Source organism: Dermacentor andersoni, chromosome 10 (assembly GCF_023375885.2).
Source record: "Dermacentor andersoni chromosome 10, qqDerAnde1_hic_scaffold, whole genome shotgun sequence".
Classification (NCBI taxonomy): domain Eukaryota; kingdom Metazoa; phylum Arthropoda; class Arachnida; order Ixodida; family Ixodidae; genus Dermacentor; species Dermacentor andersoni.
The window spans coordinates 109,911,276-109,927,975 of NC_092823.1; the positions used below are offsets into that span (position 1 = coordinate 109,911,276).

The 16,700-nt window shown below is 46.7% G+C and overlaps 2 protein-coding genes and 3 non-coding genes across 5 annotated transcripts; 2 read left to right on the top strand and 3 right to left on the bottom strand.

The window, feature by feature from the left end:
- Nucleotides 1–1,405: 1,405 nt before the first annotated feature.
- Nucleotides 1,406–1,478, top strand: TRNAA-AGC (transfer RNA alanine (anticodon AGC)). Its single transcript has one exon. It is a non-coding gene; the product is annotated as a tRNA-Ala (tRNA).
- A 2,085-nt stretch (nt 1,479–3,563) lies between these two features.
- Nucleotides 3,564–3,656, bottom strand: TRNAY-GUA (transfer RNA tyrosine (anticodon GUA)). The gene is made up of 2 exons: nt 3,620–3,656; nt 3,564–3,599 (listed from the first exon to the last, which is right to left on the bottom strand). It is a non-coding gene; the product is annotated as a tRNA-Tyr (tRNA).
- Nucleotides 3,657–6,114: 2,458 nt separating this feature from the next.
- LOC126543623 (solute carrier family 22 member 7-like) lies at nt 6,115–9,748 on the top strand. The gene is made up of 2 exons (XM_050190730.1): nt 6,115–7,194; nt 9,728–9,748. Exons 1-2 carry the CDS (start codon nt 6,115–6,117, stop codon nt 9,746–9,748), a joined length of 1,101 nt encoding a protein of 366 aa, XP_050046687.1.
- On the bottom strand, nt 8,754–8,844 carry TRNAY-GUA (transfer RNA tyrosine (anticodon GUA)). The gene is given in 2 exon segments: nt 8,754–8,789; nt 8,808–8,844. It is a non-coding gene; the product is annotated as a tRNA-Tyr (tRNA).
- Nucleotides 9,749–13,259: 3,511 nt separating the features above from the next.
- Taf7 (TATA-box binding protein associated factor 7) lies at nt 13,260–16,474 on the bottom strand. The gene is made up of 2 exons (XM_050190731.3): nt 15,617–16,474; nt 13,260–14,476 (listed from the first exon to the last, which is right to left on the bottom strand). The coding sequence occupies exons 1-2, from the start codon at nt 16,136–16,138 to the stop codon at nt 13,703–13,705; spliced, it is 1,296 nt and encodes a 431-aa protein (XP_050046688.2). The 5' UTR covers nt 16,139–16,474; the 3' UTR covers nt 13,260–13,702.
- Between the last annotated feature and the right edge of the window lie 226 nt (nt 16,475–16,700).

The following is a 16,700-nucleotide window of genomic DNA, read 5'->3' on the forward strand; positions in this document are numbered from 1 at the left end:
CATCAATTCAACCATTCATAACTGCACGGACGAAAATACACGTTGCGTAGTGCCACAAAGAGAGAGAGAAGGAGATTAATTTACCCTGAAGATGTTAACCCTGCTGTACTGCGCTAAGATTTACTGCGCTAACCTTGACCTTAAAAAATAAGTTCTTCCTACGTCCATCCGACATTTCATCTCGCACTGACCACCCATTGTAGATTAGGGACCGGTTCAGAAACGCAGCATGAACGCTTAATTTCACGCATTAGTACCACCGATCGACGAGGACTGGAACTACCTTCCCGCCTTCGTCGCTGTCTTAGGTGACGCTGGAAAATTTCATGTTGGTTGCCAATGACTACTTATACACTATACCTACCACGACTCACAGTTGCTCCTCCGAGCCTTTAGAGTATGCACATAAATAAATAAATAAATAAATAAATAAATAAATTAGAAGCAAATCGTATTCGTTCCTCTTTGAACGGGAAAAGAATAGAGCGCACCGTGGTATATTGTGCAATACCTGTGAGTATTTTACTCACTTAATATGCTCGACCTCGCTATTTCGACGTGTCTAGAGTTTCTTGATCTCTCGAAGTGGTGATATACTCATCTGCCGCAGCAAGGAGGAGTCCCGGAAAGCTGACGGGGGTGAGCGTCGGCGAAATCTAACGCTGACCTGCCTCCTGCTCACCCAGAGATTAGATGGTCGCGTGAGTCTAAGGTATCGCACCGGGACGATAAAGGCTCTTTGAGCTGTCCACTGGCGCGGACTGGCAAGAACACACGCACTTGCAATGCACCTGCAGAAAATGGCGTGTTTTGGGTGATAAGCCATTTCAAAGTGATACTCGGTGACCGGCTTGGCGGCTTAGTGCCTATATGGTCGTCGTTCTGCAGTAGAGAAAGAGGTCGCGGGTTCGATTCGCGACTGCGACGTCACAGCTTTGCGAGAGGGACGGAATGCGAAAACGCTCGTGTACCGAAGTTAGGTGGATGAAAACCTCGCAAACCGATATTATTTCTGAGTCCACAAGTACTCGTACACCTCGCAGCCTATTTGATGCTTTTGGCCGTAAACACTATCGTATAATATATCTATATCTATCAATCAATCAATCATTCAATCAAACCCGGTATTCGTTGGAAAAACTCCAAATCGGGGCAACAAGATTTGGACCGCACCCTTAGGTAACCACACAAAGAGATGTTTGCAAACTTCTCCATAGGCGAGTGAGCTTCGTCCGCCCTACATCTCTCACTGCCATCTCTCTCCCATGAAAGCGATTCGAATGCAGCACGTCGTTCCAGTGTGAACCGGTTGCCTCCGTGAGTCTCCGGTCTTCTCCACTCGACGTGGTTTTACGCGGAAAGCGGTGCGGAGTGAAAAGCCGTTACGTTACCGGTATTCCGTGTCGGGGGTGTAGCTCAGATGGTAGAGCGCTCGCTTAGCATGCGAGAGGTACTGGGATCGATACCCAGCACCTCCAATCAATTTTTTTTTTCTTATTTTGAGAGAAGTTGCGTACTTCGGTTAAAATGTAATGGAATATTAAAGGATATACAGCCCCAAATTATTGACGTGATAGCATTAAGGGTCCCGTGTCGCAGAAAATCCGATGTCGGCGTCGGTGACGTTGTCCGTGAGAGAAAAATCATCCCGAACCACGTAGACTCTCGGCGTGACGCAGATGCGTTACTGAACTGATTGGATTGGACATTTTCACCACATAAGGTTCCTTAGCGTACACCTAACGAACTTTTTTCACTTTGCCGCCGTTCAACTGCGTCTCCGCGACGAGGATCGAACCCACGACATAGAGCTCGCCCGCGCAATGCCAGAGCCAGTAACCTGTACCGCAACGAGAATGCCCATTATGCGAGTGTGGGAACTGCATAACTGTTACAGCCTGAACATTTCTTCTAAAGTATAGATGTACGGTAGGAAGGACAAAATGTGGCAGTTTTCAGTTGCATTGCATACAGAAATTTACCGTGATCTTCACAGAACACGTCAGAATATAAAGTTAATGAAAATCCTCTTGGAAGAACGCAGCCTCCTTTAAGCCAATGCAAACTTACACTGCGTGCTGTTGATCTACACCGAAAAAAAAATGTTATTGCGCAAAGTGTAGACGCCGATATCAAGGGTGGTTATAGTAAGCCTGAATTGCTGCTCTGCCTTTCTTCCCGCATATTTTAGAAATTCTCTCTTAATACTTTAAGCAGGGAAAGGCGCAGTAGCTTTAGCGAAGGTTTTCGCAGGGAGCGCATGCCTGTGACCTAAACTAAGCTTCCATTTGATTTTCACGCGCTAGCGCATGCGAACAGTACACTGGGCCCATCCTGAAGGCGTCGCACTGAGTGCTATTGTTTGCGCAGGTCACTCAAGGTCAAGGAGGCAAAGGGCACTCTAAGAAACCCACTAGGTTTAATTCGGTATTCAAAATGTGTTCTATGCCGTTTCGAGGCTCCTCGAGTGCTTTCTGCCATGTTGGGCGGCAGTTATAATTATACTCCCGTCGCAGAAATATGGGGAATGCGCTATGCGGATTCCACGCATCCCGGGAATCCGTGCACACTAACTTCTTTTGTTTTTTCTGTGTGGACGCTCGCATTATTGCTAAGTGTGTTGACGTTATACGTGGTTACAGTAATGTACACGATAGGTTACGTTATGTAGGTCTGTGTTTATGTTTTTATAGTTGTGTCATACATGTGGTGAACTTCGTTGCAATATCATCCTCTGCCGTCTGTGGCTGCGTTTTCCTTTCCTTGGCAGCATTTCAGTTGCACAAACGGGGTGTTTCAGCGAACACTTTCAGAAATTCTCAAAGGTTTGCTGCGACGAATACAATTCTAGTTCATTATGAAGTCTACTCGAACTAGCGCACACTATACTTGCACAAGAAATTGACATGCATAACCGACTAATTAACAGAAATTAACTAAATATCTTTTAACTAATTACCTTATGGTCCAGTTTTCAATTTACAGACTGTAGCCGTGGAGTTTGAAAGGCGGATCCAGTTGCAACGAATTCTCAGGATGACACCAGTTTCGAAATATTCATTCCCAAACTTTGCGGAGAATTGCATTGGCGTTCCAGTTACTTTCTCGTCAAAACGTAGTTCTATGCATTCAAGCACCAAACTATCTGGATGACAACCTTTCGAAGAGACTGTCACCTGAGAATTCGTTGCAATTGGATCCGCTTTGCGAACAACACGGCTACAATTTGTAAATTGCAACTTCGGCCATAAGGTAATATTGGTTCCTAACACAATTAGTGATGTCTAGTTAATTACTCTATTAGGCATTATAATTTTCTTTTGCACGTAATGTCCACCTCTTCGAGCAGACCAACTCATGAGCTAGAATTGTACTATCTGCCACAGCAAACCTTTACAAAATTTTGAAGGTGGTCTCTGAAACACCCGGTACAACATATAACATTATTTCTGCTCAAAGCGCCTGTGTTTGTTCTAGACGAATAGATTTTTTTTTTATTGTGCTTGGTACACAATGTCAAACAAAAGTCTGCAGGATTATCAAGAAAGAAAAAATACATTCAGTCCGTCGAGCCGGATTCGAACCAGCGACCTATGGATGTCCGCTTGGAATGAAACCTCTACAGTCCACCGCTCTACCAACTGAGCTATCGACGGCACGGTGTCAGTGTGTCTACCGGCTTGTCTGGATTGCACAACAACGTGGCCGAGTAACGGGTTAATTGTGGCCTGGTAGGTGGAACGCAGTGCGAAGTTGTCTCTTGAGTCGCAGCGTTCGTGCTTGCGCAGAAAAGAGCGATTGCGCGCCTTCTATACGGCCTCCTTCTTTTGTAATCGAGGCGGTTGTCGCTAACTACGAAAACCACACGATTAAACTTAATATAAACGCTAGAGTTGGCTAGCTTTTTTTTTTCTACGAGTGCCTCATACTCACTATGGATGAATGACCAAGAATATAGGACCACTCTTGAATACAATTGGTCGAACCTAAAAAGAAACACTAATGAGAAATTTGGAATATTGATTACTGTCGTCCTCTTCTACTGCTTCTTCTAAATTTTCAGTGAGAACGCTAAATAAAAGAAGCATTAGAATGACAATTTGTAGGAATGGATTTATCGGGACTTCAAACTTTCCTAAATACTTCTTTTTCCTATGGTAGTGGCTATTTAAGAGGTCATTAGGTTCTCGCATAGGATGCCCATCCGTGTGTTTGTCATCAGATAACTTCCCCGACATTCCGGGTATGTCGTCGATCCGTATTTAGCCTCTTTCACGTCAACTTGGTCCTTGCTCTTCTTTCTGTTATCGACTCAGAGTAGCAAAGTCTTTCCGGGAGGCCTCTCTGCTTTTCTCGAATTAGAAATGTTCTCTTCTGTCCTTTGAGCCACTGGGTGTACGTGTCACTGGGTGTGTTGCCTAATAGTCAACTTGGAACAACCTGGGTGAAGGGGTAGTTGCCAAATAAACCACTTAGACCATTCGGTATCATCCTCGGCCTATTTTTTTCGTGTCCACTCCAGGACGAAGGTCTCCCAGCGATATCCAATTACCCCTGTCTTGCTTTAGCTGATTCCAACTCTCGATTGCAGATTTGCTAATTTCGTCACCTGACCTAATTTTCTGACGTCCTCGACTGCGCTTCCCTTCCCTTGGCACCCATTCTGTAACTCCCTAATGGTCCATTCGTTATCTACCCCACACCTTACATGGCCTGCTCAGCTCCATCTTTTTTTCCCTTAATGTCGACTATAATATCGGCGGTCCCCGTATGCTCTCTGATTCACACTGTTCCCTTGTGGCTATTAGCGTTACACCCAACATTTTTCGTTCCATTGCTCTTTGCGCGGTCCTTAACTTTTTCACGACTTTCCTTGTTGGCTTCCGAATTTCTGTCTCATATGCTGGCGCCAGTATAATGCAATGATTGCACGCTTTTCTACGACAGTGGTAAGCTCCCAGTCAGGATTTCGTAATGCCTGCCGTATCCACTCCAACCCATCTTTATTCTGTAAATGTCCTTATCATGATAAGAAGTATTGGTAATTAGTAATTGACCAAGGTAAACATACTCATGCACAGACTCAAGGGGCTGAGTGGGCATAATGAATTCTTGTTCTGTTGCCAGGCTATTGAACATTACCTTTGTCTTCCGCATATCAATCTTCAACTTCACGTTTAAATTGTCTTGGTTAACGTACTCAATAGCTTGTTGTAGTCCGTCCCCAGTGTTGCTGAACAGGAGAATGCCATCTGCAAACCGAAAGTTGCAGAAAAATTCACGTTGATCCTCACTCCTGAGCCATCCAATGATAATAGCCTGATACTTCTAAGCATGCCGTGAGTAGCATTGCAGATTTGTGGCTCCTTGCCTGACCTCTTTCTTTATAGGTGTGTGCAACTGGAAATGTAAAGCTGTGAATGTGAACATTCTTGGCGAATCCTCCATTATGGGTATGCACCACTGGGTAGAGTCCCAAATAGCCATGCAGAAAAAGAAACAAGAAGTAAAGTCGGCAACATATAATTGAAGAAGTCTCCTACAGACGAGTGAAAAAGCCGACACCAACAACAGCTGAGTGTGGAGAAAGAAGTGAAATTAACAGAGTGGGACCATCTGCAGCATGCATTGAGCAATAAGCGTTGAGCTAGAAAAACGGGAAGAAAATGTCGTTAACAGATAATTGAGCAATATGGCTACACTTAAGGGAAAACGTGACAATAAGATGGGTCTCTACATAGCTTTAATTCGATTCTCGTTAACGTCGACATTATTCCTCATAGAAGTTTCGTCGGATGTTTTTAAGGGAGTCATTGAACAGCATTTAGATAGCAGCAATCCGTACGAGCATTAGTAGTCCAAACTTTCCAATCTCTTTAATAAAGATAATAATAATAAAATCATTAATTTTTGTTGGGTAAATAGCATCTAAAAAAGCCGACACCATACAAGGGCGCGGGACACCGTGACAGAGTGCTAAGTGCGTACGTTGATGAAGAAGAAGAAGAAGTATTCTTTTCGGCAGGTCCGCAAAGCTGGCTCTCGTCTAGAATCATCTCTTCGTATACTGTACAACACTACTAAACCCGAAGAGCCACACCTGAGAACAGGGCGATGGACGTCCTTCTTCCCCACCGACTGGCCGGTGCCGATCTCCGAACAAGCGAGTCGTTTGACTGCGAGGAAGCCTTTCGTCACGGCCCTTGCCAGAGAAGGATGCTCGTTCTCATGCTTCTGGGACTCTTCTCGGCTGTTTGCCAAACCGTGGTGATGTCCCTCATCACCGGTGACGTCGACCATTGGTGCAAGCCGCTCGCCGGTTTCAACATCTCTGCAGCCGATTGGAAGAATATTGCGATACCGATCGAGGCCGAAGGATGCTTCAGCCGCTGCCGTGTTTATGAACGCTGCAAGCCACCCGCTGACCACGGCGATTCCGCTGAGGATCGCAAGAGCGACGCTGTACTAACAGGGGCTGACGAGTGGTACAACCGATGTTTCCAGGACATCAACGACCCACGCGACGTGCCCTGTGAAGATTGGGACTACGACGTTAGGACGGCCGAGGCCAGTGTGGTGAGCTCCTGGAACATGGTGTGCCACCAAGGTTTGTTGCCGGCCGCCCTTCTCGGCCTGCATAACGCCGGTCCCGTCGTTTACCTGGCCGGAGCCTTCGTAGACTACATCGGCAGGAGAGCCATGCTACCGTCCTCCGCCCCCGCGGTAATGACCTGCACGGCGTGCACCTTCGCTGTGACAAATTACGTGCGCTACGCTGTGGTGCGCTTCCTTACCGGGGCCGGTGTCGCAGTAAACACGATTTTTACCTGCCTCATCCCGTTCGAGGTGATGACGCACGCGCACAGGCCGCAGCAAGTGCTCTTCCTGGCGGTTCTGGGCCTCACGTTATGTGAGGTCTGGAGTGTCATCGTCAAACCCGTAGTCATCGACTGGCATCTGAAGCAGGTCATCTTCCTAGGCCTTACGGCTCTTCTGCTCCCGGCTTTGTCTCCCGCACGGGAATCATCGCCGTCGCTAGTCGATAATGGAAGGCTGGATGTGACCAAAGCAGTCATGATGCAGGCGGCCGGGACCAACAATTTCCCGCCTCCTGTCACGGTCTGTCTTGTGGAGAAGCTGAAGGAGCAGATCAAGAGCCACGGGGCTCGCGAGGGTGCCGACATGGAAGACTTGGTTGACTATCGCGACCTCCGGCTTCGAGCGTTGGGCTTTAGTCGCCGTTTGCTTCTACATATATTTTGTTTTTTACCTCGGCGCCTTGTCGACGGCGCAGTATATCGATTTATGGATGTCGTGCCTCACGGTGGTCGTCACACCGGCGACGTCACACAGTTTCAAGTACTTTCCGGACGCGCTTCAGAGTCCACCACGACGTTATGGACCACATGAAGCAAACGCTCGAGCCGCGAATACCACGCAAGAAGTCCAAGGCCGCAAGCGTGGAGAGCTCCAAGTCAACCATCATGAAGAGTGTAAAGACTAGTGGCAGCAAAAGTACTTGTACGTAGTTTCAAAATGCCCCGTCGATCTCACGCACAGCGGGTGCTGGGAGAATACCACCGGAAGCGTACTACGAAGTGACTTTACATATGGTGTTGGGTTCGCAACATCAAATAGTCGGTTCCTGTGTTCGTATTAGCTGTAACTATGCTTTATAAATGTTCCTGTACACTCGACCTAAAGAAAGACGCAAATTTGCTAACGTTTCAACTGGTCTTTTTTCACGCTATGGCGAGTTTCTGTGTGTTGTACATCGTTTTGTTGAGTGGCAAATATATTTTCTCTCATTTCGGGAGTTAATGCGTTCAACTCTCTGAAAGTTGTTGTGTATCGTTGGCCGGGAGACTACTGGAACTTGCCTCTGAATGCCAGGCTGCGCTCTGAGGATGAAGAAAAGAAAAGATGATAACGTTATTTCTGTGTTACTGCTCCATTCCTCAATCACGCACGCACTCACGCACGCAACAAACGCACGCACTCGTGCTTTAATGACCCTAAAGCCATAATTTGTATACGTACTCCCCTCATCAAAATCATCTGCAGTCAGCTATTAAGACGGCTACAGAAAACAATTTAAAAGAAAACATTATAGTTGACATAATGGCAGCACAATTTATATTAGGGATACTTCATAAGCACATCACTTCAGTGCCGTTTTGTTGGTTCCCTTCCCTCTAGCACCTCGTTAATTGTTGGTCTGGTGCACCGGCTTAAACACGCCACCAAACTAAGCAAGGTGGTATTGGTTCATGTTTAACTAATTAACTGCGCACTGAGAACGATGATGAATGTTGCGTGTTGTGTCTACGTCTTCAACTCCGTTTTCAGCACTTTCATGATTAGCCATGAATCACAAATGCTCGCGCTGAATTCATCAATGTTGTCGTGGATTCGGCAGGTGCGCAGAATTTTCCGATGTACGTTGCTTGTATTCATTCGCTCGCCCGTAAGATATACTTGAGTTACATGACCAGCGCAGCGACGTACTTCTCCCAAAAATGTCGGCGTTCATATGTACGGAACGCAGCGTCTCGTAAGCTTAGTTATGATGACGACTGCATTCACAAAACATTGTGTCTCAATTAGGCTGTTGAATAATTGGCAAGTTCCAAGATGCAAGAATTAAAGCTCTCCATATATTACTGGGCAATAACGTTGTGAACTCCCGTAACATTGCAAGATTTTTCCGTGTCTCGAAAAAGAGAAAAAAAAAAGACAAACAAAAGAAACACTCCGTCGAGCCGGATTCGAACCAGCGACCTATGGATAACAGCGTGGGATTTCCTCTACAGTCCACCGCTCTACCAACTGAGCTATCGACGGAACGGGCAGGGGAGTTACTTTGAGCAGGTGTGATTCGAGCACGAGGATTTGAGCAAAATGACTTTGTAGGTAAAGAAGCACCGAGGTGAGCGCGTACGCTGTTACAGCTAATGAACACTGCTTTCGACGTAACTTTGTAGGTTCTACGACTCGACCCCGTCGCTTGGAACCTATGCACACTATTTTAAGCGCCTCCGTTGGTCTTCATTTTACTAATTACACTCAAGGACTCCAAAAATAATGAGACTGAAAAGTAATACCAATCGGAAAACTAGCAGCACCGTTTACCAAAACATTGACTTAACGTGATTCACGCTAGGTCCTCGGCTCGAGTCTGTGGACGCACGAGAACTTTGGTTTGAAAAGCAGCCTTGCATAGCACAGCCAATATACAGGTCTTCGTAACTGTCTTTTTTCCCCTAAAGCTTCCTCAATCACCGATGACAGAAGTTGCGTAATTCGAACATGCTCGGCGTCTCTTAGTGCACGTAGTGCCGCTGCCAGTGACCAGTGGAGTAGCCAGTAAGTTTTTCCTGGTGGGAGCAGGGGGAGCGGGATGGGGGCACGAACTTAAGCGGGGACAAAGTGTGTGAGGGGACTTCGGCAGGCCGCATATTCACTAAGAAATTTTCGGGGGAGGGAGAGCACTTGCTCCGTGTGCCTCCACACCCCACCCTTGCTGGCATTTTTGTATGAAACTTCGTGCTTGCTGCCGTTTGTGGGTGGATGTATGTTATGAGCGTCCCCATTGGAACGGGGGGCAGTGGGTTGCGCCACCAAGCTCTTGCTATTATACTGCTTAATGTCCTACCTAGGCTAGAAAAAAGAAATAGAAAACCACGATGAACTCTCACAAACGAATTTTCTGACTGACTCTGCCCAGGCGGCGCTGCGGAAAAATTAAAGCCCCTCTATAGAAAAAATCCGTCACCAGTGCCTCCATCGCAGCCTTGGCACGAACTGAGTAGTGCAAGGAGAGCTATCCGCAAGCGAAGGTGCATAGGCCACAATGGACCTTTCTCTTTCGTTTGTGTTGAGGCCCTGGAAAGGACCTGGAAATCAAGGACCTGGAAAGCTTCTTCCACCCATCCACGCTAAGGAAAGGAAGCGCAGCAGGGCTAAGTACGTGTACAATATAAAATAAAATTTCAAGTGTTATCTCGGCGTGCTGCAACTCGCAAGTACAGAGAGCATCAGGTTTGTTTATAGGCATATCAGCACAAAAATCTAAGCATCTCAAATTGGTTCATATTGAATATGTCCTGAACATAAGACATGTATCTCCTATATTTTTATGTATTTTATCGTAATGTTTTGTCTCGCAATTATTTACAGAGAGTAAATCCTTTCATAGCCTTTTTCAGGGCAGCCAACAGAAAACGTTTTCCAAGGCAGCAAACAGCGTACGATCATAACGAAAGTAAGCTTCCTACAGTGCCTACGCGCTGCATCTTTCTTTCTCACTGGAGCAACAGCATCGCTCAGTACCTTAATTTCAACTTTTCGCAGACCCTCCGAGCAACAAGCGCGCTCAAATAAATGTAAATACACGCGAAATATTTTTCTTTACACACGTACGTTACTTCGCAATTACACATCCAGTGCTGCTACAGCAACTTTATTGCTCACATTTCGAAAACGCAGTCGAACAGGCTCAGCACGTTGCGAAGCGTGCTTGTTGTATCTGCGCAGAACATACAAAATACCAAAAGTAGAAATGAGCTCGCAATACAACGATGCTCTAGAACAGGATTTTGAATTCATAAACGAATCAAAATGTTTGGTTCAGCTGACCTGCCAAATGTCTTCATTCCACTTGTTGAGTCAAGCGGAGGCGGACGTCTGTTAAAAGGTGGAGATATCGATAGCACATAACAGGATGGTTCGCAACATTGTTTTTTTGCAGATTCTTGACTTTTCGCTTGGTTACCACGGTCCTCCGTCAGGGCTACACAACACAATTACAGAAGAACAAAATTGTCGCACTTTCTCATGCGAGCCACTTTGTTGTGGGGAATGCAAGTAATCCGATTACCCAACAGGTTGAACGGCCCGTATCCAGCGCTCTCGCCTTTCCCCCTCATACGATCGCGATGGAAATCAGTAAAACTGAACGATGCTATTCTGTCCTTCACGTTCGTGGCAATTTACAACACAACAGTAGCGTCGACTGCGGCGTTTCTTCGTAGCGCGCGGAGCTATCCCGGTTGCCGTCGTTTCCGCCATCAGTCTGAAGAGTGAGCCAGCAAGCGCTTTATGGCAGTTCGGCGGCCCGTCCGACTATTGTAGAAATCCATAGCTCTCTGTCTGGATGTTAAATGCGCAAAACACTCGCAATATGGACCAAAATCTAGGTAAATTATTGTTTCGCAGTCGCTAGCTGCATAGGCAACTTAGCAAGAGAGTCGGGCTTCGCACTACTCAATTACTGCCTCTTCGCACCGGCGGGTGGCGCTACGCGTCTTGCAAAACTCCAGAGTCTGACATCCATTGCGAACTTTGCTTTTGTACCTCTCCGTTTTTTGTCGTTTCCCTACTTGGGAACCAACAAAGCACCTCCATACACGTTTTTGCTGACCAGTGGCAGTGGCACATTGATGGAGGCTATATTACAACCAGGTAGTGACCATAGCTAGCGAGGCGCGAAGTTCCCTATTTGGCTCTAGAGGTCATGAATTTTACATAATTCGGATAAGGCGAGCGGTACTATCGAGAAACCCTATGATATTTGGGTGCTTTCTAATGCTCAATTTAATTTTCTATCCTCTGTCACTGGTGACACCGAGTGCCTGATTCTGTCTGAGCCAATGACCCTGGTTCAAGGAATGGGAAATGGAAGAGGTTGTTACCTAGGTCAACTAATCACAGGGAACCCTGACCATGAGAAGGAAATTCATGGAAGAATTAAAATGGGTTGCATCACATACGGCAGACATTGCCAGCTTCTGACTGGAAGCTTGCTGTTATCATTGAAAAGGAAGGTGTACAATCAATGCATTTTACCTGTGCTGACATATGGGGCAGAGACTTGGAGACTGACAAAGAAGCTTGAGAACAAGTTAAGGACGGCACGAAGAGCGATGGAACAAAGAATGCTAGGCATAACTTTACGAGACAGAAAGAGAGCAGTTTGGATCAGAGAGCAAACGGGTACAGACGATATTCTAGCTGACATTAAGAGAAAGAAATGGCATTGGGCAGGTCATGTAATGCGCAGATTAGATAACTGTTGGAACATTAGGGTGACAGAATGGGTACCAAGAGAAGAAAAGCGCAATAGAGGACGGCAGAAGACTAGGTGGTGCGACGAAATTTGGACATTTGCGGGTGCTAGTTGGAATCAGTTGGCACAGGACAGGGGTAATTGGAGATAGCAGGGTGAGGCCTTCGTCCTGCAGTGGACATAAAATAGGCTGGTGATGATGTTACAAGATAAGGTCAATGGAGCAAACAGACGAATATTCATTACGGCACAAGCTTCAACATACATCAACCTTGGCATGAATATTCCTACAGAACCAACGGTAGTTGGAAACCACTGCCTACAACACACTTCTAAGTATCAGAAGTTGGTATTCTTGCTACCGACAAGTTATTGAACAAGCTGTAGATATGGGTCGCACATTCTCTGAAAACTTCCGATGCCTCTTCTGCAAAACGGGCCGTACAATCCGGCTGCATCGTTTCACTTGCTTGACAAATGGTTCGCATTAATCTTGTCAACTTGTTTCATTTTATCCAGTGCTACTAATAAAGATTGTTTTATATCGCAAGAAACGTTTTCCTTCACCCAGGCACACTTGAGAATATTTCCCGTGAATGCTGTCTGCATTGTTTTTAAAAAGAGCTCAGGGCTGAGAACGTAAAAACATTCCAGGATGTTTTTATGCCAAATTCGCCATTAGCCTTCTGTGATAGGTCAAAATGAATCGAACCAAACCCACATGGGTGGGTGCCGCATCCATTTGGGCACATTCCAAGCCATTTTGACCTATCACAGAGGGCTAATGGCAGATTTGGAATAAAAACAGATTGAAATAGATTTACATTATCTCAGCCATGTGCTCAACAACAGTAGCACATACAATATTTTAGCATCTCACTTTATCAGTTTTGTTTGACCTACTTTTGAATTTAGTGTCCTTTAAAAGCATTATTGCTTTGATGGCAGCTGGCCTATGTACTATGCCTAAGCTGTTTTACATTGTATCCCTCATGATTTCTTTGGACCTTTAGTGAGCTCCTCTGAAATGAAAGAACTCATACCATTACCACCACAGGTAACATAGTCTCTGTCACTTTACTTTTGCGTTAGTCAAAACAAGCATTACTCATATACTGTCTACCTAACAAAGCACATACACTTCACAATGAGACTGCATTTCACGGGAAGGTCACATTTTGCAGCACAGACATAAAAACTGCTGCGGACTGCAGAAACTTTGGGTCAGTTTATTTCAAATGAAGTTAGTGTATACACAATAGTCCGCAGGTGGTTCAGAATATTTACACAGTTTATCTCCACATTCTAAAAATAGGCTGGCATGTCTTATAACTTGCTGTTTTCTGTTCTCATAGTGAAAAATCTTTCAAAAACATCTCGGCAGTCAAACCTTTGCATGACCACTATCATGCAACAGAAAGAAGAAATAAACAATGTGTCTACAGTCACCAGCAACACTTTCAAATGTCTGCCACATCTGGGAAAGCAGCACTGTGGTCCCACAAATTGTAAAAATGTATTTCTTGGGAGATCATCACAAATAGGTCTTCATCCTACAGGCAGGGCCAATTAGAGGCACGAACTCTATCAAAACTTTCCAGTACATCAGTGACAAACTTCTGCATGCCAGCACAATCACTGGTGAAGCAGCGAGACAATGTCATCATACTCCCTCTGCTTCTCACTCTCTTCCATCTTGAGAGCATTGACAATGTTCTGGAACCGCTGCTTGAGGGCCTGGTTTTCTATCGATGCTATCTCAAGCTCCTGGGCCTGCCTTCGCTCCTGGAGCTGAGCGATCTCCCGCTCCAAATCCGACAACCGGTTCAAGAGCGCAGAGTTGTCCTGCTCCGGTTCGTCCACGTCATCGTCTTCCTCCTTCTTGGTGGCAAACTCGATAACTTCCTTGTCATCACCATAATCGGGATCGTCGACGTACTCGTCCACAAGTGAACTCGTTGCTGCCGCTGTTGCCGCCGCACTGGTGCTTGCACCAGACGCCATCTTATCGGTGGCTGCCAGCATGCCCCGCCGGAAGTCAGTCACCATGTCCGGCGAAGAGCCACCATCCCGCTTTCCAGACAATGATGGATGCCTCTGCTTTGGAGGTCGTGATGTGAGCTCTTCCTCCCCGCCCGAGTCGACGATGTTGACATCATCCTCATCAGAGCTGCTCAATGCTTCGCCGAAGAGGTCGTGTTCACCAACATCCATGCTCTGCGAGTTGCTGTTGAGCAGCGCGCTCACGGAAGGTGAGCCGAAGCCACCGCTCACGTGAGGCTCACCAGAACCCCCACCAGCCACTTCGGTTCCATCAACCTTGCCATCACTGGTTTTGTCGTCATCGGCGTTGACCACCTCATAGCGGATTGAAATGGCTTCGTTGTCCGTGCGGAAGAGTCGCTTAACCTGCAAGCGAGTACAGCAAAATTATGTCTCCATTTAAAAAGGCGTTATGGCATCCAATACATAACCATTTTCATTGAAGTTTTAAACTTATAAACATATCTTGATTGACTAACATTGCAAGTGCTTGTGCACAGGATTACAAAATGTGCAATGTAACAGGTTTCAACACTACCTTACATGGCAAATAGGTTAATGTTTCAACATGCCTCACATTTTAATTGCTGCACAAAAGTTTTGCTCTTGGTGCACAAAGGTAACATTTAATCATGATAACGTTCAAGCCTTCCAGGGGACATGTCTGCTTATAACTGCACATGGGAAGTAAAATTCCAGGGTTTTCTTCCTAGCATGAATGGTCAGCAACCAATGTTTTCTAGCTACTAAATCCCCATTTGATGACACCTAGTATTTACTGAAAATGTGAGCAAGCAATGAATGCTGTCAGCACCAGACCCGGTTTTTCTCAGAACTTAAGGCAACAGAAAAACATTTTGGAAACAGTCTGGCAAGGGACGGTCTGCATGCCAGCAGCCTTGCCTCCTCCCATCTCCTGATCCAACCCCCTCACTAACCGCAGGCATCTCTCCTCGCCTTGAACCCCATGTTTCACGACTTTGTGTCCCGTGAAAAGTAAAACTTTGTTTCGAGAAGTAAGGTTGTCTCCCTGTTTGAGCCGAGCCCGTGGTCAGTAACTTTCCATGTGTATGTCGACCCGTGAAAGGATCAGTGCTTAGCAGTGTAGCAGTGGATGGTGCACTAGTGGCAGGCAATTGCCTGCATCAAGAACTGGTTACGTTATCCCTACAATGGCAGCGCTACAACAGCACGGCAAGTGTCATAAGCTAAAAGTCGCCACTACACCTAGGCCACAAACCAAGGTGTAACATGCACAAAGCAGCACTGATGGACTGGGACATGCACAGTAAGCACCGACAGTTATATCATGCAATAAGCAGTGCTGACAGCCTAGCTGTTTCAGCATGGTGAAGTGGCATTGGGTTGCTGGAAAGATCGGGATGCCCAAATACAAAGATTCGAGTTTAGCATTCGTTACATTCGCTTCTCTTATCCCACGATTACTGTTTCGATTCGTGTTTTCTGCACCGTACTGGTCAATCATCTCAACTGCAAGGTACTTACTTCCTTCTCGATCTCCGGGAAGTCGACGTACTTTTTCTTGAGCACCTTGCGGAAGCGGCGCTTGCGCACGTTCTTCAGCGAGGGCGTGATGCCGTGCGGGTACTGGTACTTCTTGTCCTTGGCGTCCTTGCGTTCCTTGCGGCGCAGCGACTCCTCGTCGTCGGCCGCCGCCGCCTTCTTGGCCTCTTCGTCCTCCGCGCCGTCCTCTTCCTTGCAGATCATCAGCTGCGCCACGTCGGCCGTCTTGTAGAAGGTCTTGCGGTCCAGCGTCTTGTGCGACTCGATGATGGACGGCAGGTCGACGACGCGCGCCGACAGGCTCCAGCGGTCGAAACGTACCGTGCCGTGCCGGTTGTCTGGCTCCAGCTGGATGGTCAGCCGGTCCTTGAGGTTCATCACGCCGGACCGCACTGCGGCTCGCAAGGCTGCGGCCACCTGACCCGGCAGGCGCAGGATGACCTGACTCTCGAGTTCGGCCGGAGCTTCTTCCTTGGTCTTCTTGATTTCGGGCGGCGCGTTCATTGTGTCAAGTGTGCGTTCGCGTCCACTAGTGTACCGAGCAACAAAGCAGTGCAGCTGAGACGACTGGTGATGCCGAGCCGCTACGAAAGATCGCGGCACCGGTCGTGGAGTTCAGTCACAGCAAACTTCGTTTTCGGCCGAGATCTCGCTTGGCTCAAGTCCCGTTAGCCATCGTGTAGTCAGCACTTACAAGTGTGGCAAGACGCTCCTGCAGAACCGCCAGCACAACCTTTACAGTGTTTGTTTCAAGATCTACCTCTCAGACCCATCCGCAAACTACAGGCACAAGGAATAGATTGCGTTCGACTAGAAAGCAGTGGAAACGTGTGGAAAAACGTAAACAAAAGCGCAACATGGCTGATGTTTACATAGATTGGGCTGCCGCTTTCCCAAAGCGCTGACTCTACTGTGGATTTGGTGTGTTGCGTAAAAAAAACAAGAACATTCACGCATGTTATCTTAGGTATCTGAAGCTCGCATACTTCGCAAAAAAAGTTTTTTTATTAAGATACAACACACGCTTCACACAGAACACGCTTTTTCAACTACTGCAAATCGTAAA

Bases quoted from the DNA above. Each gene is read 5' to 3' on its own strand.
- LOC126543623 (XM_050190730.1), top strand. From the start codon at position 6,115: ATGGACGTCCTTCTTCCCCACCGACTGGCCGGTGCCGATCTCCGAACA. The intron at 7,195-9,727 runs GTTGACTATCGC...GACTCTGCCCAG, and splicing joins GTGCCGACATGGAAGACTTG to GCGGCGCTGCGGAAAAATTA.
- Taf7 (XM_050190731.3), bottom strand. From the start codon at position 16,138: ATGAACGCGCCGCCCGAAATCAAGAAGACCAAGGAAGAAGCTCCGGCC. The intron at 14,477-15,616 runs GTAAGTACCTTG...ACTCGCTTGCAG, and splicing joins TCCCGGAGATCGAGAAGGAA to GTTAAGCGACTCTTCCGCAC.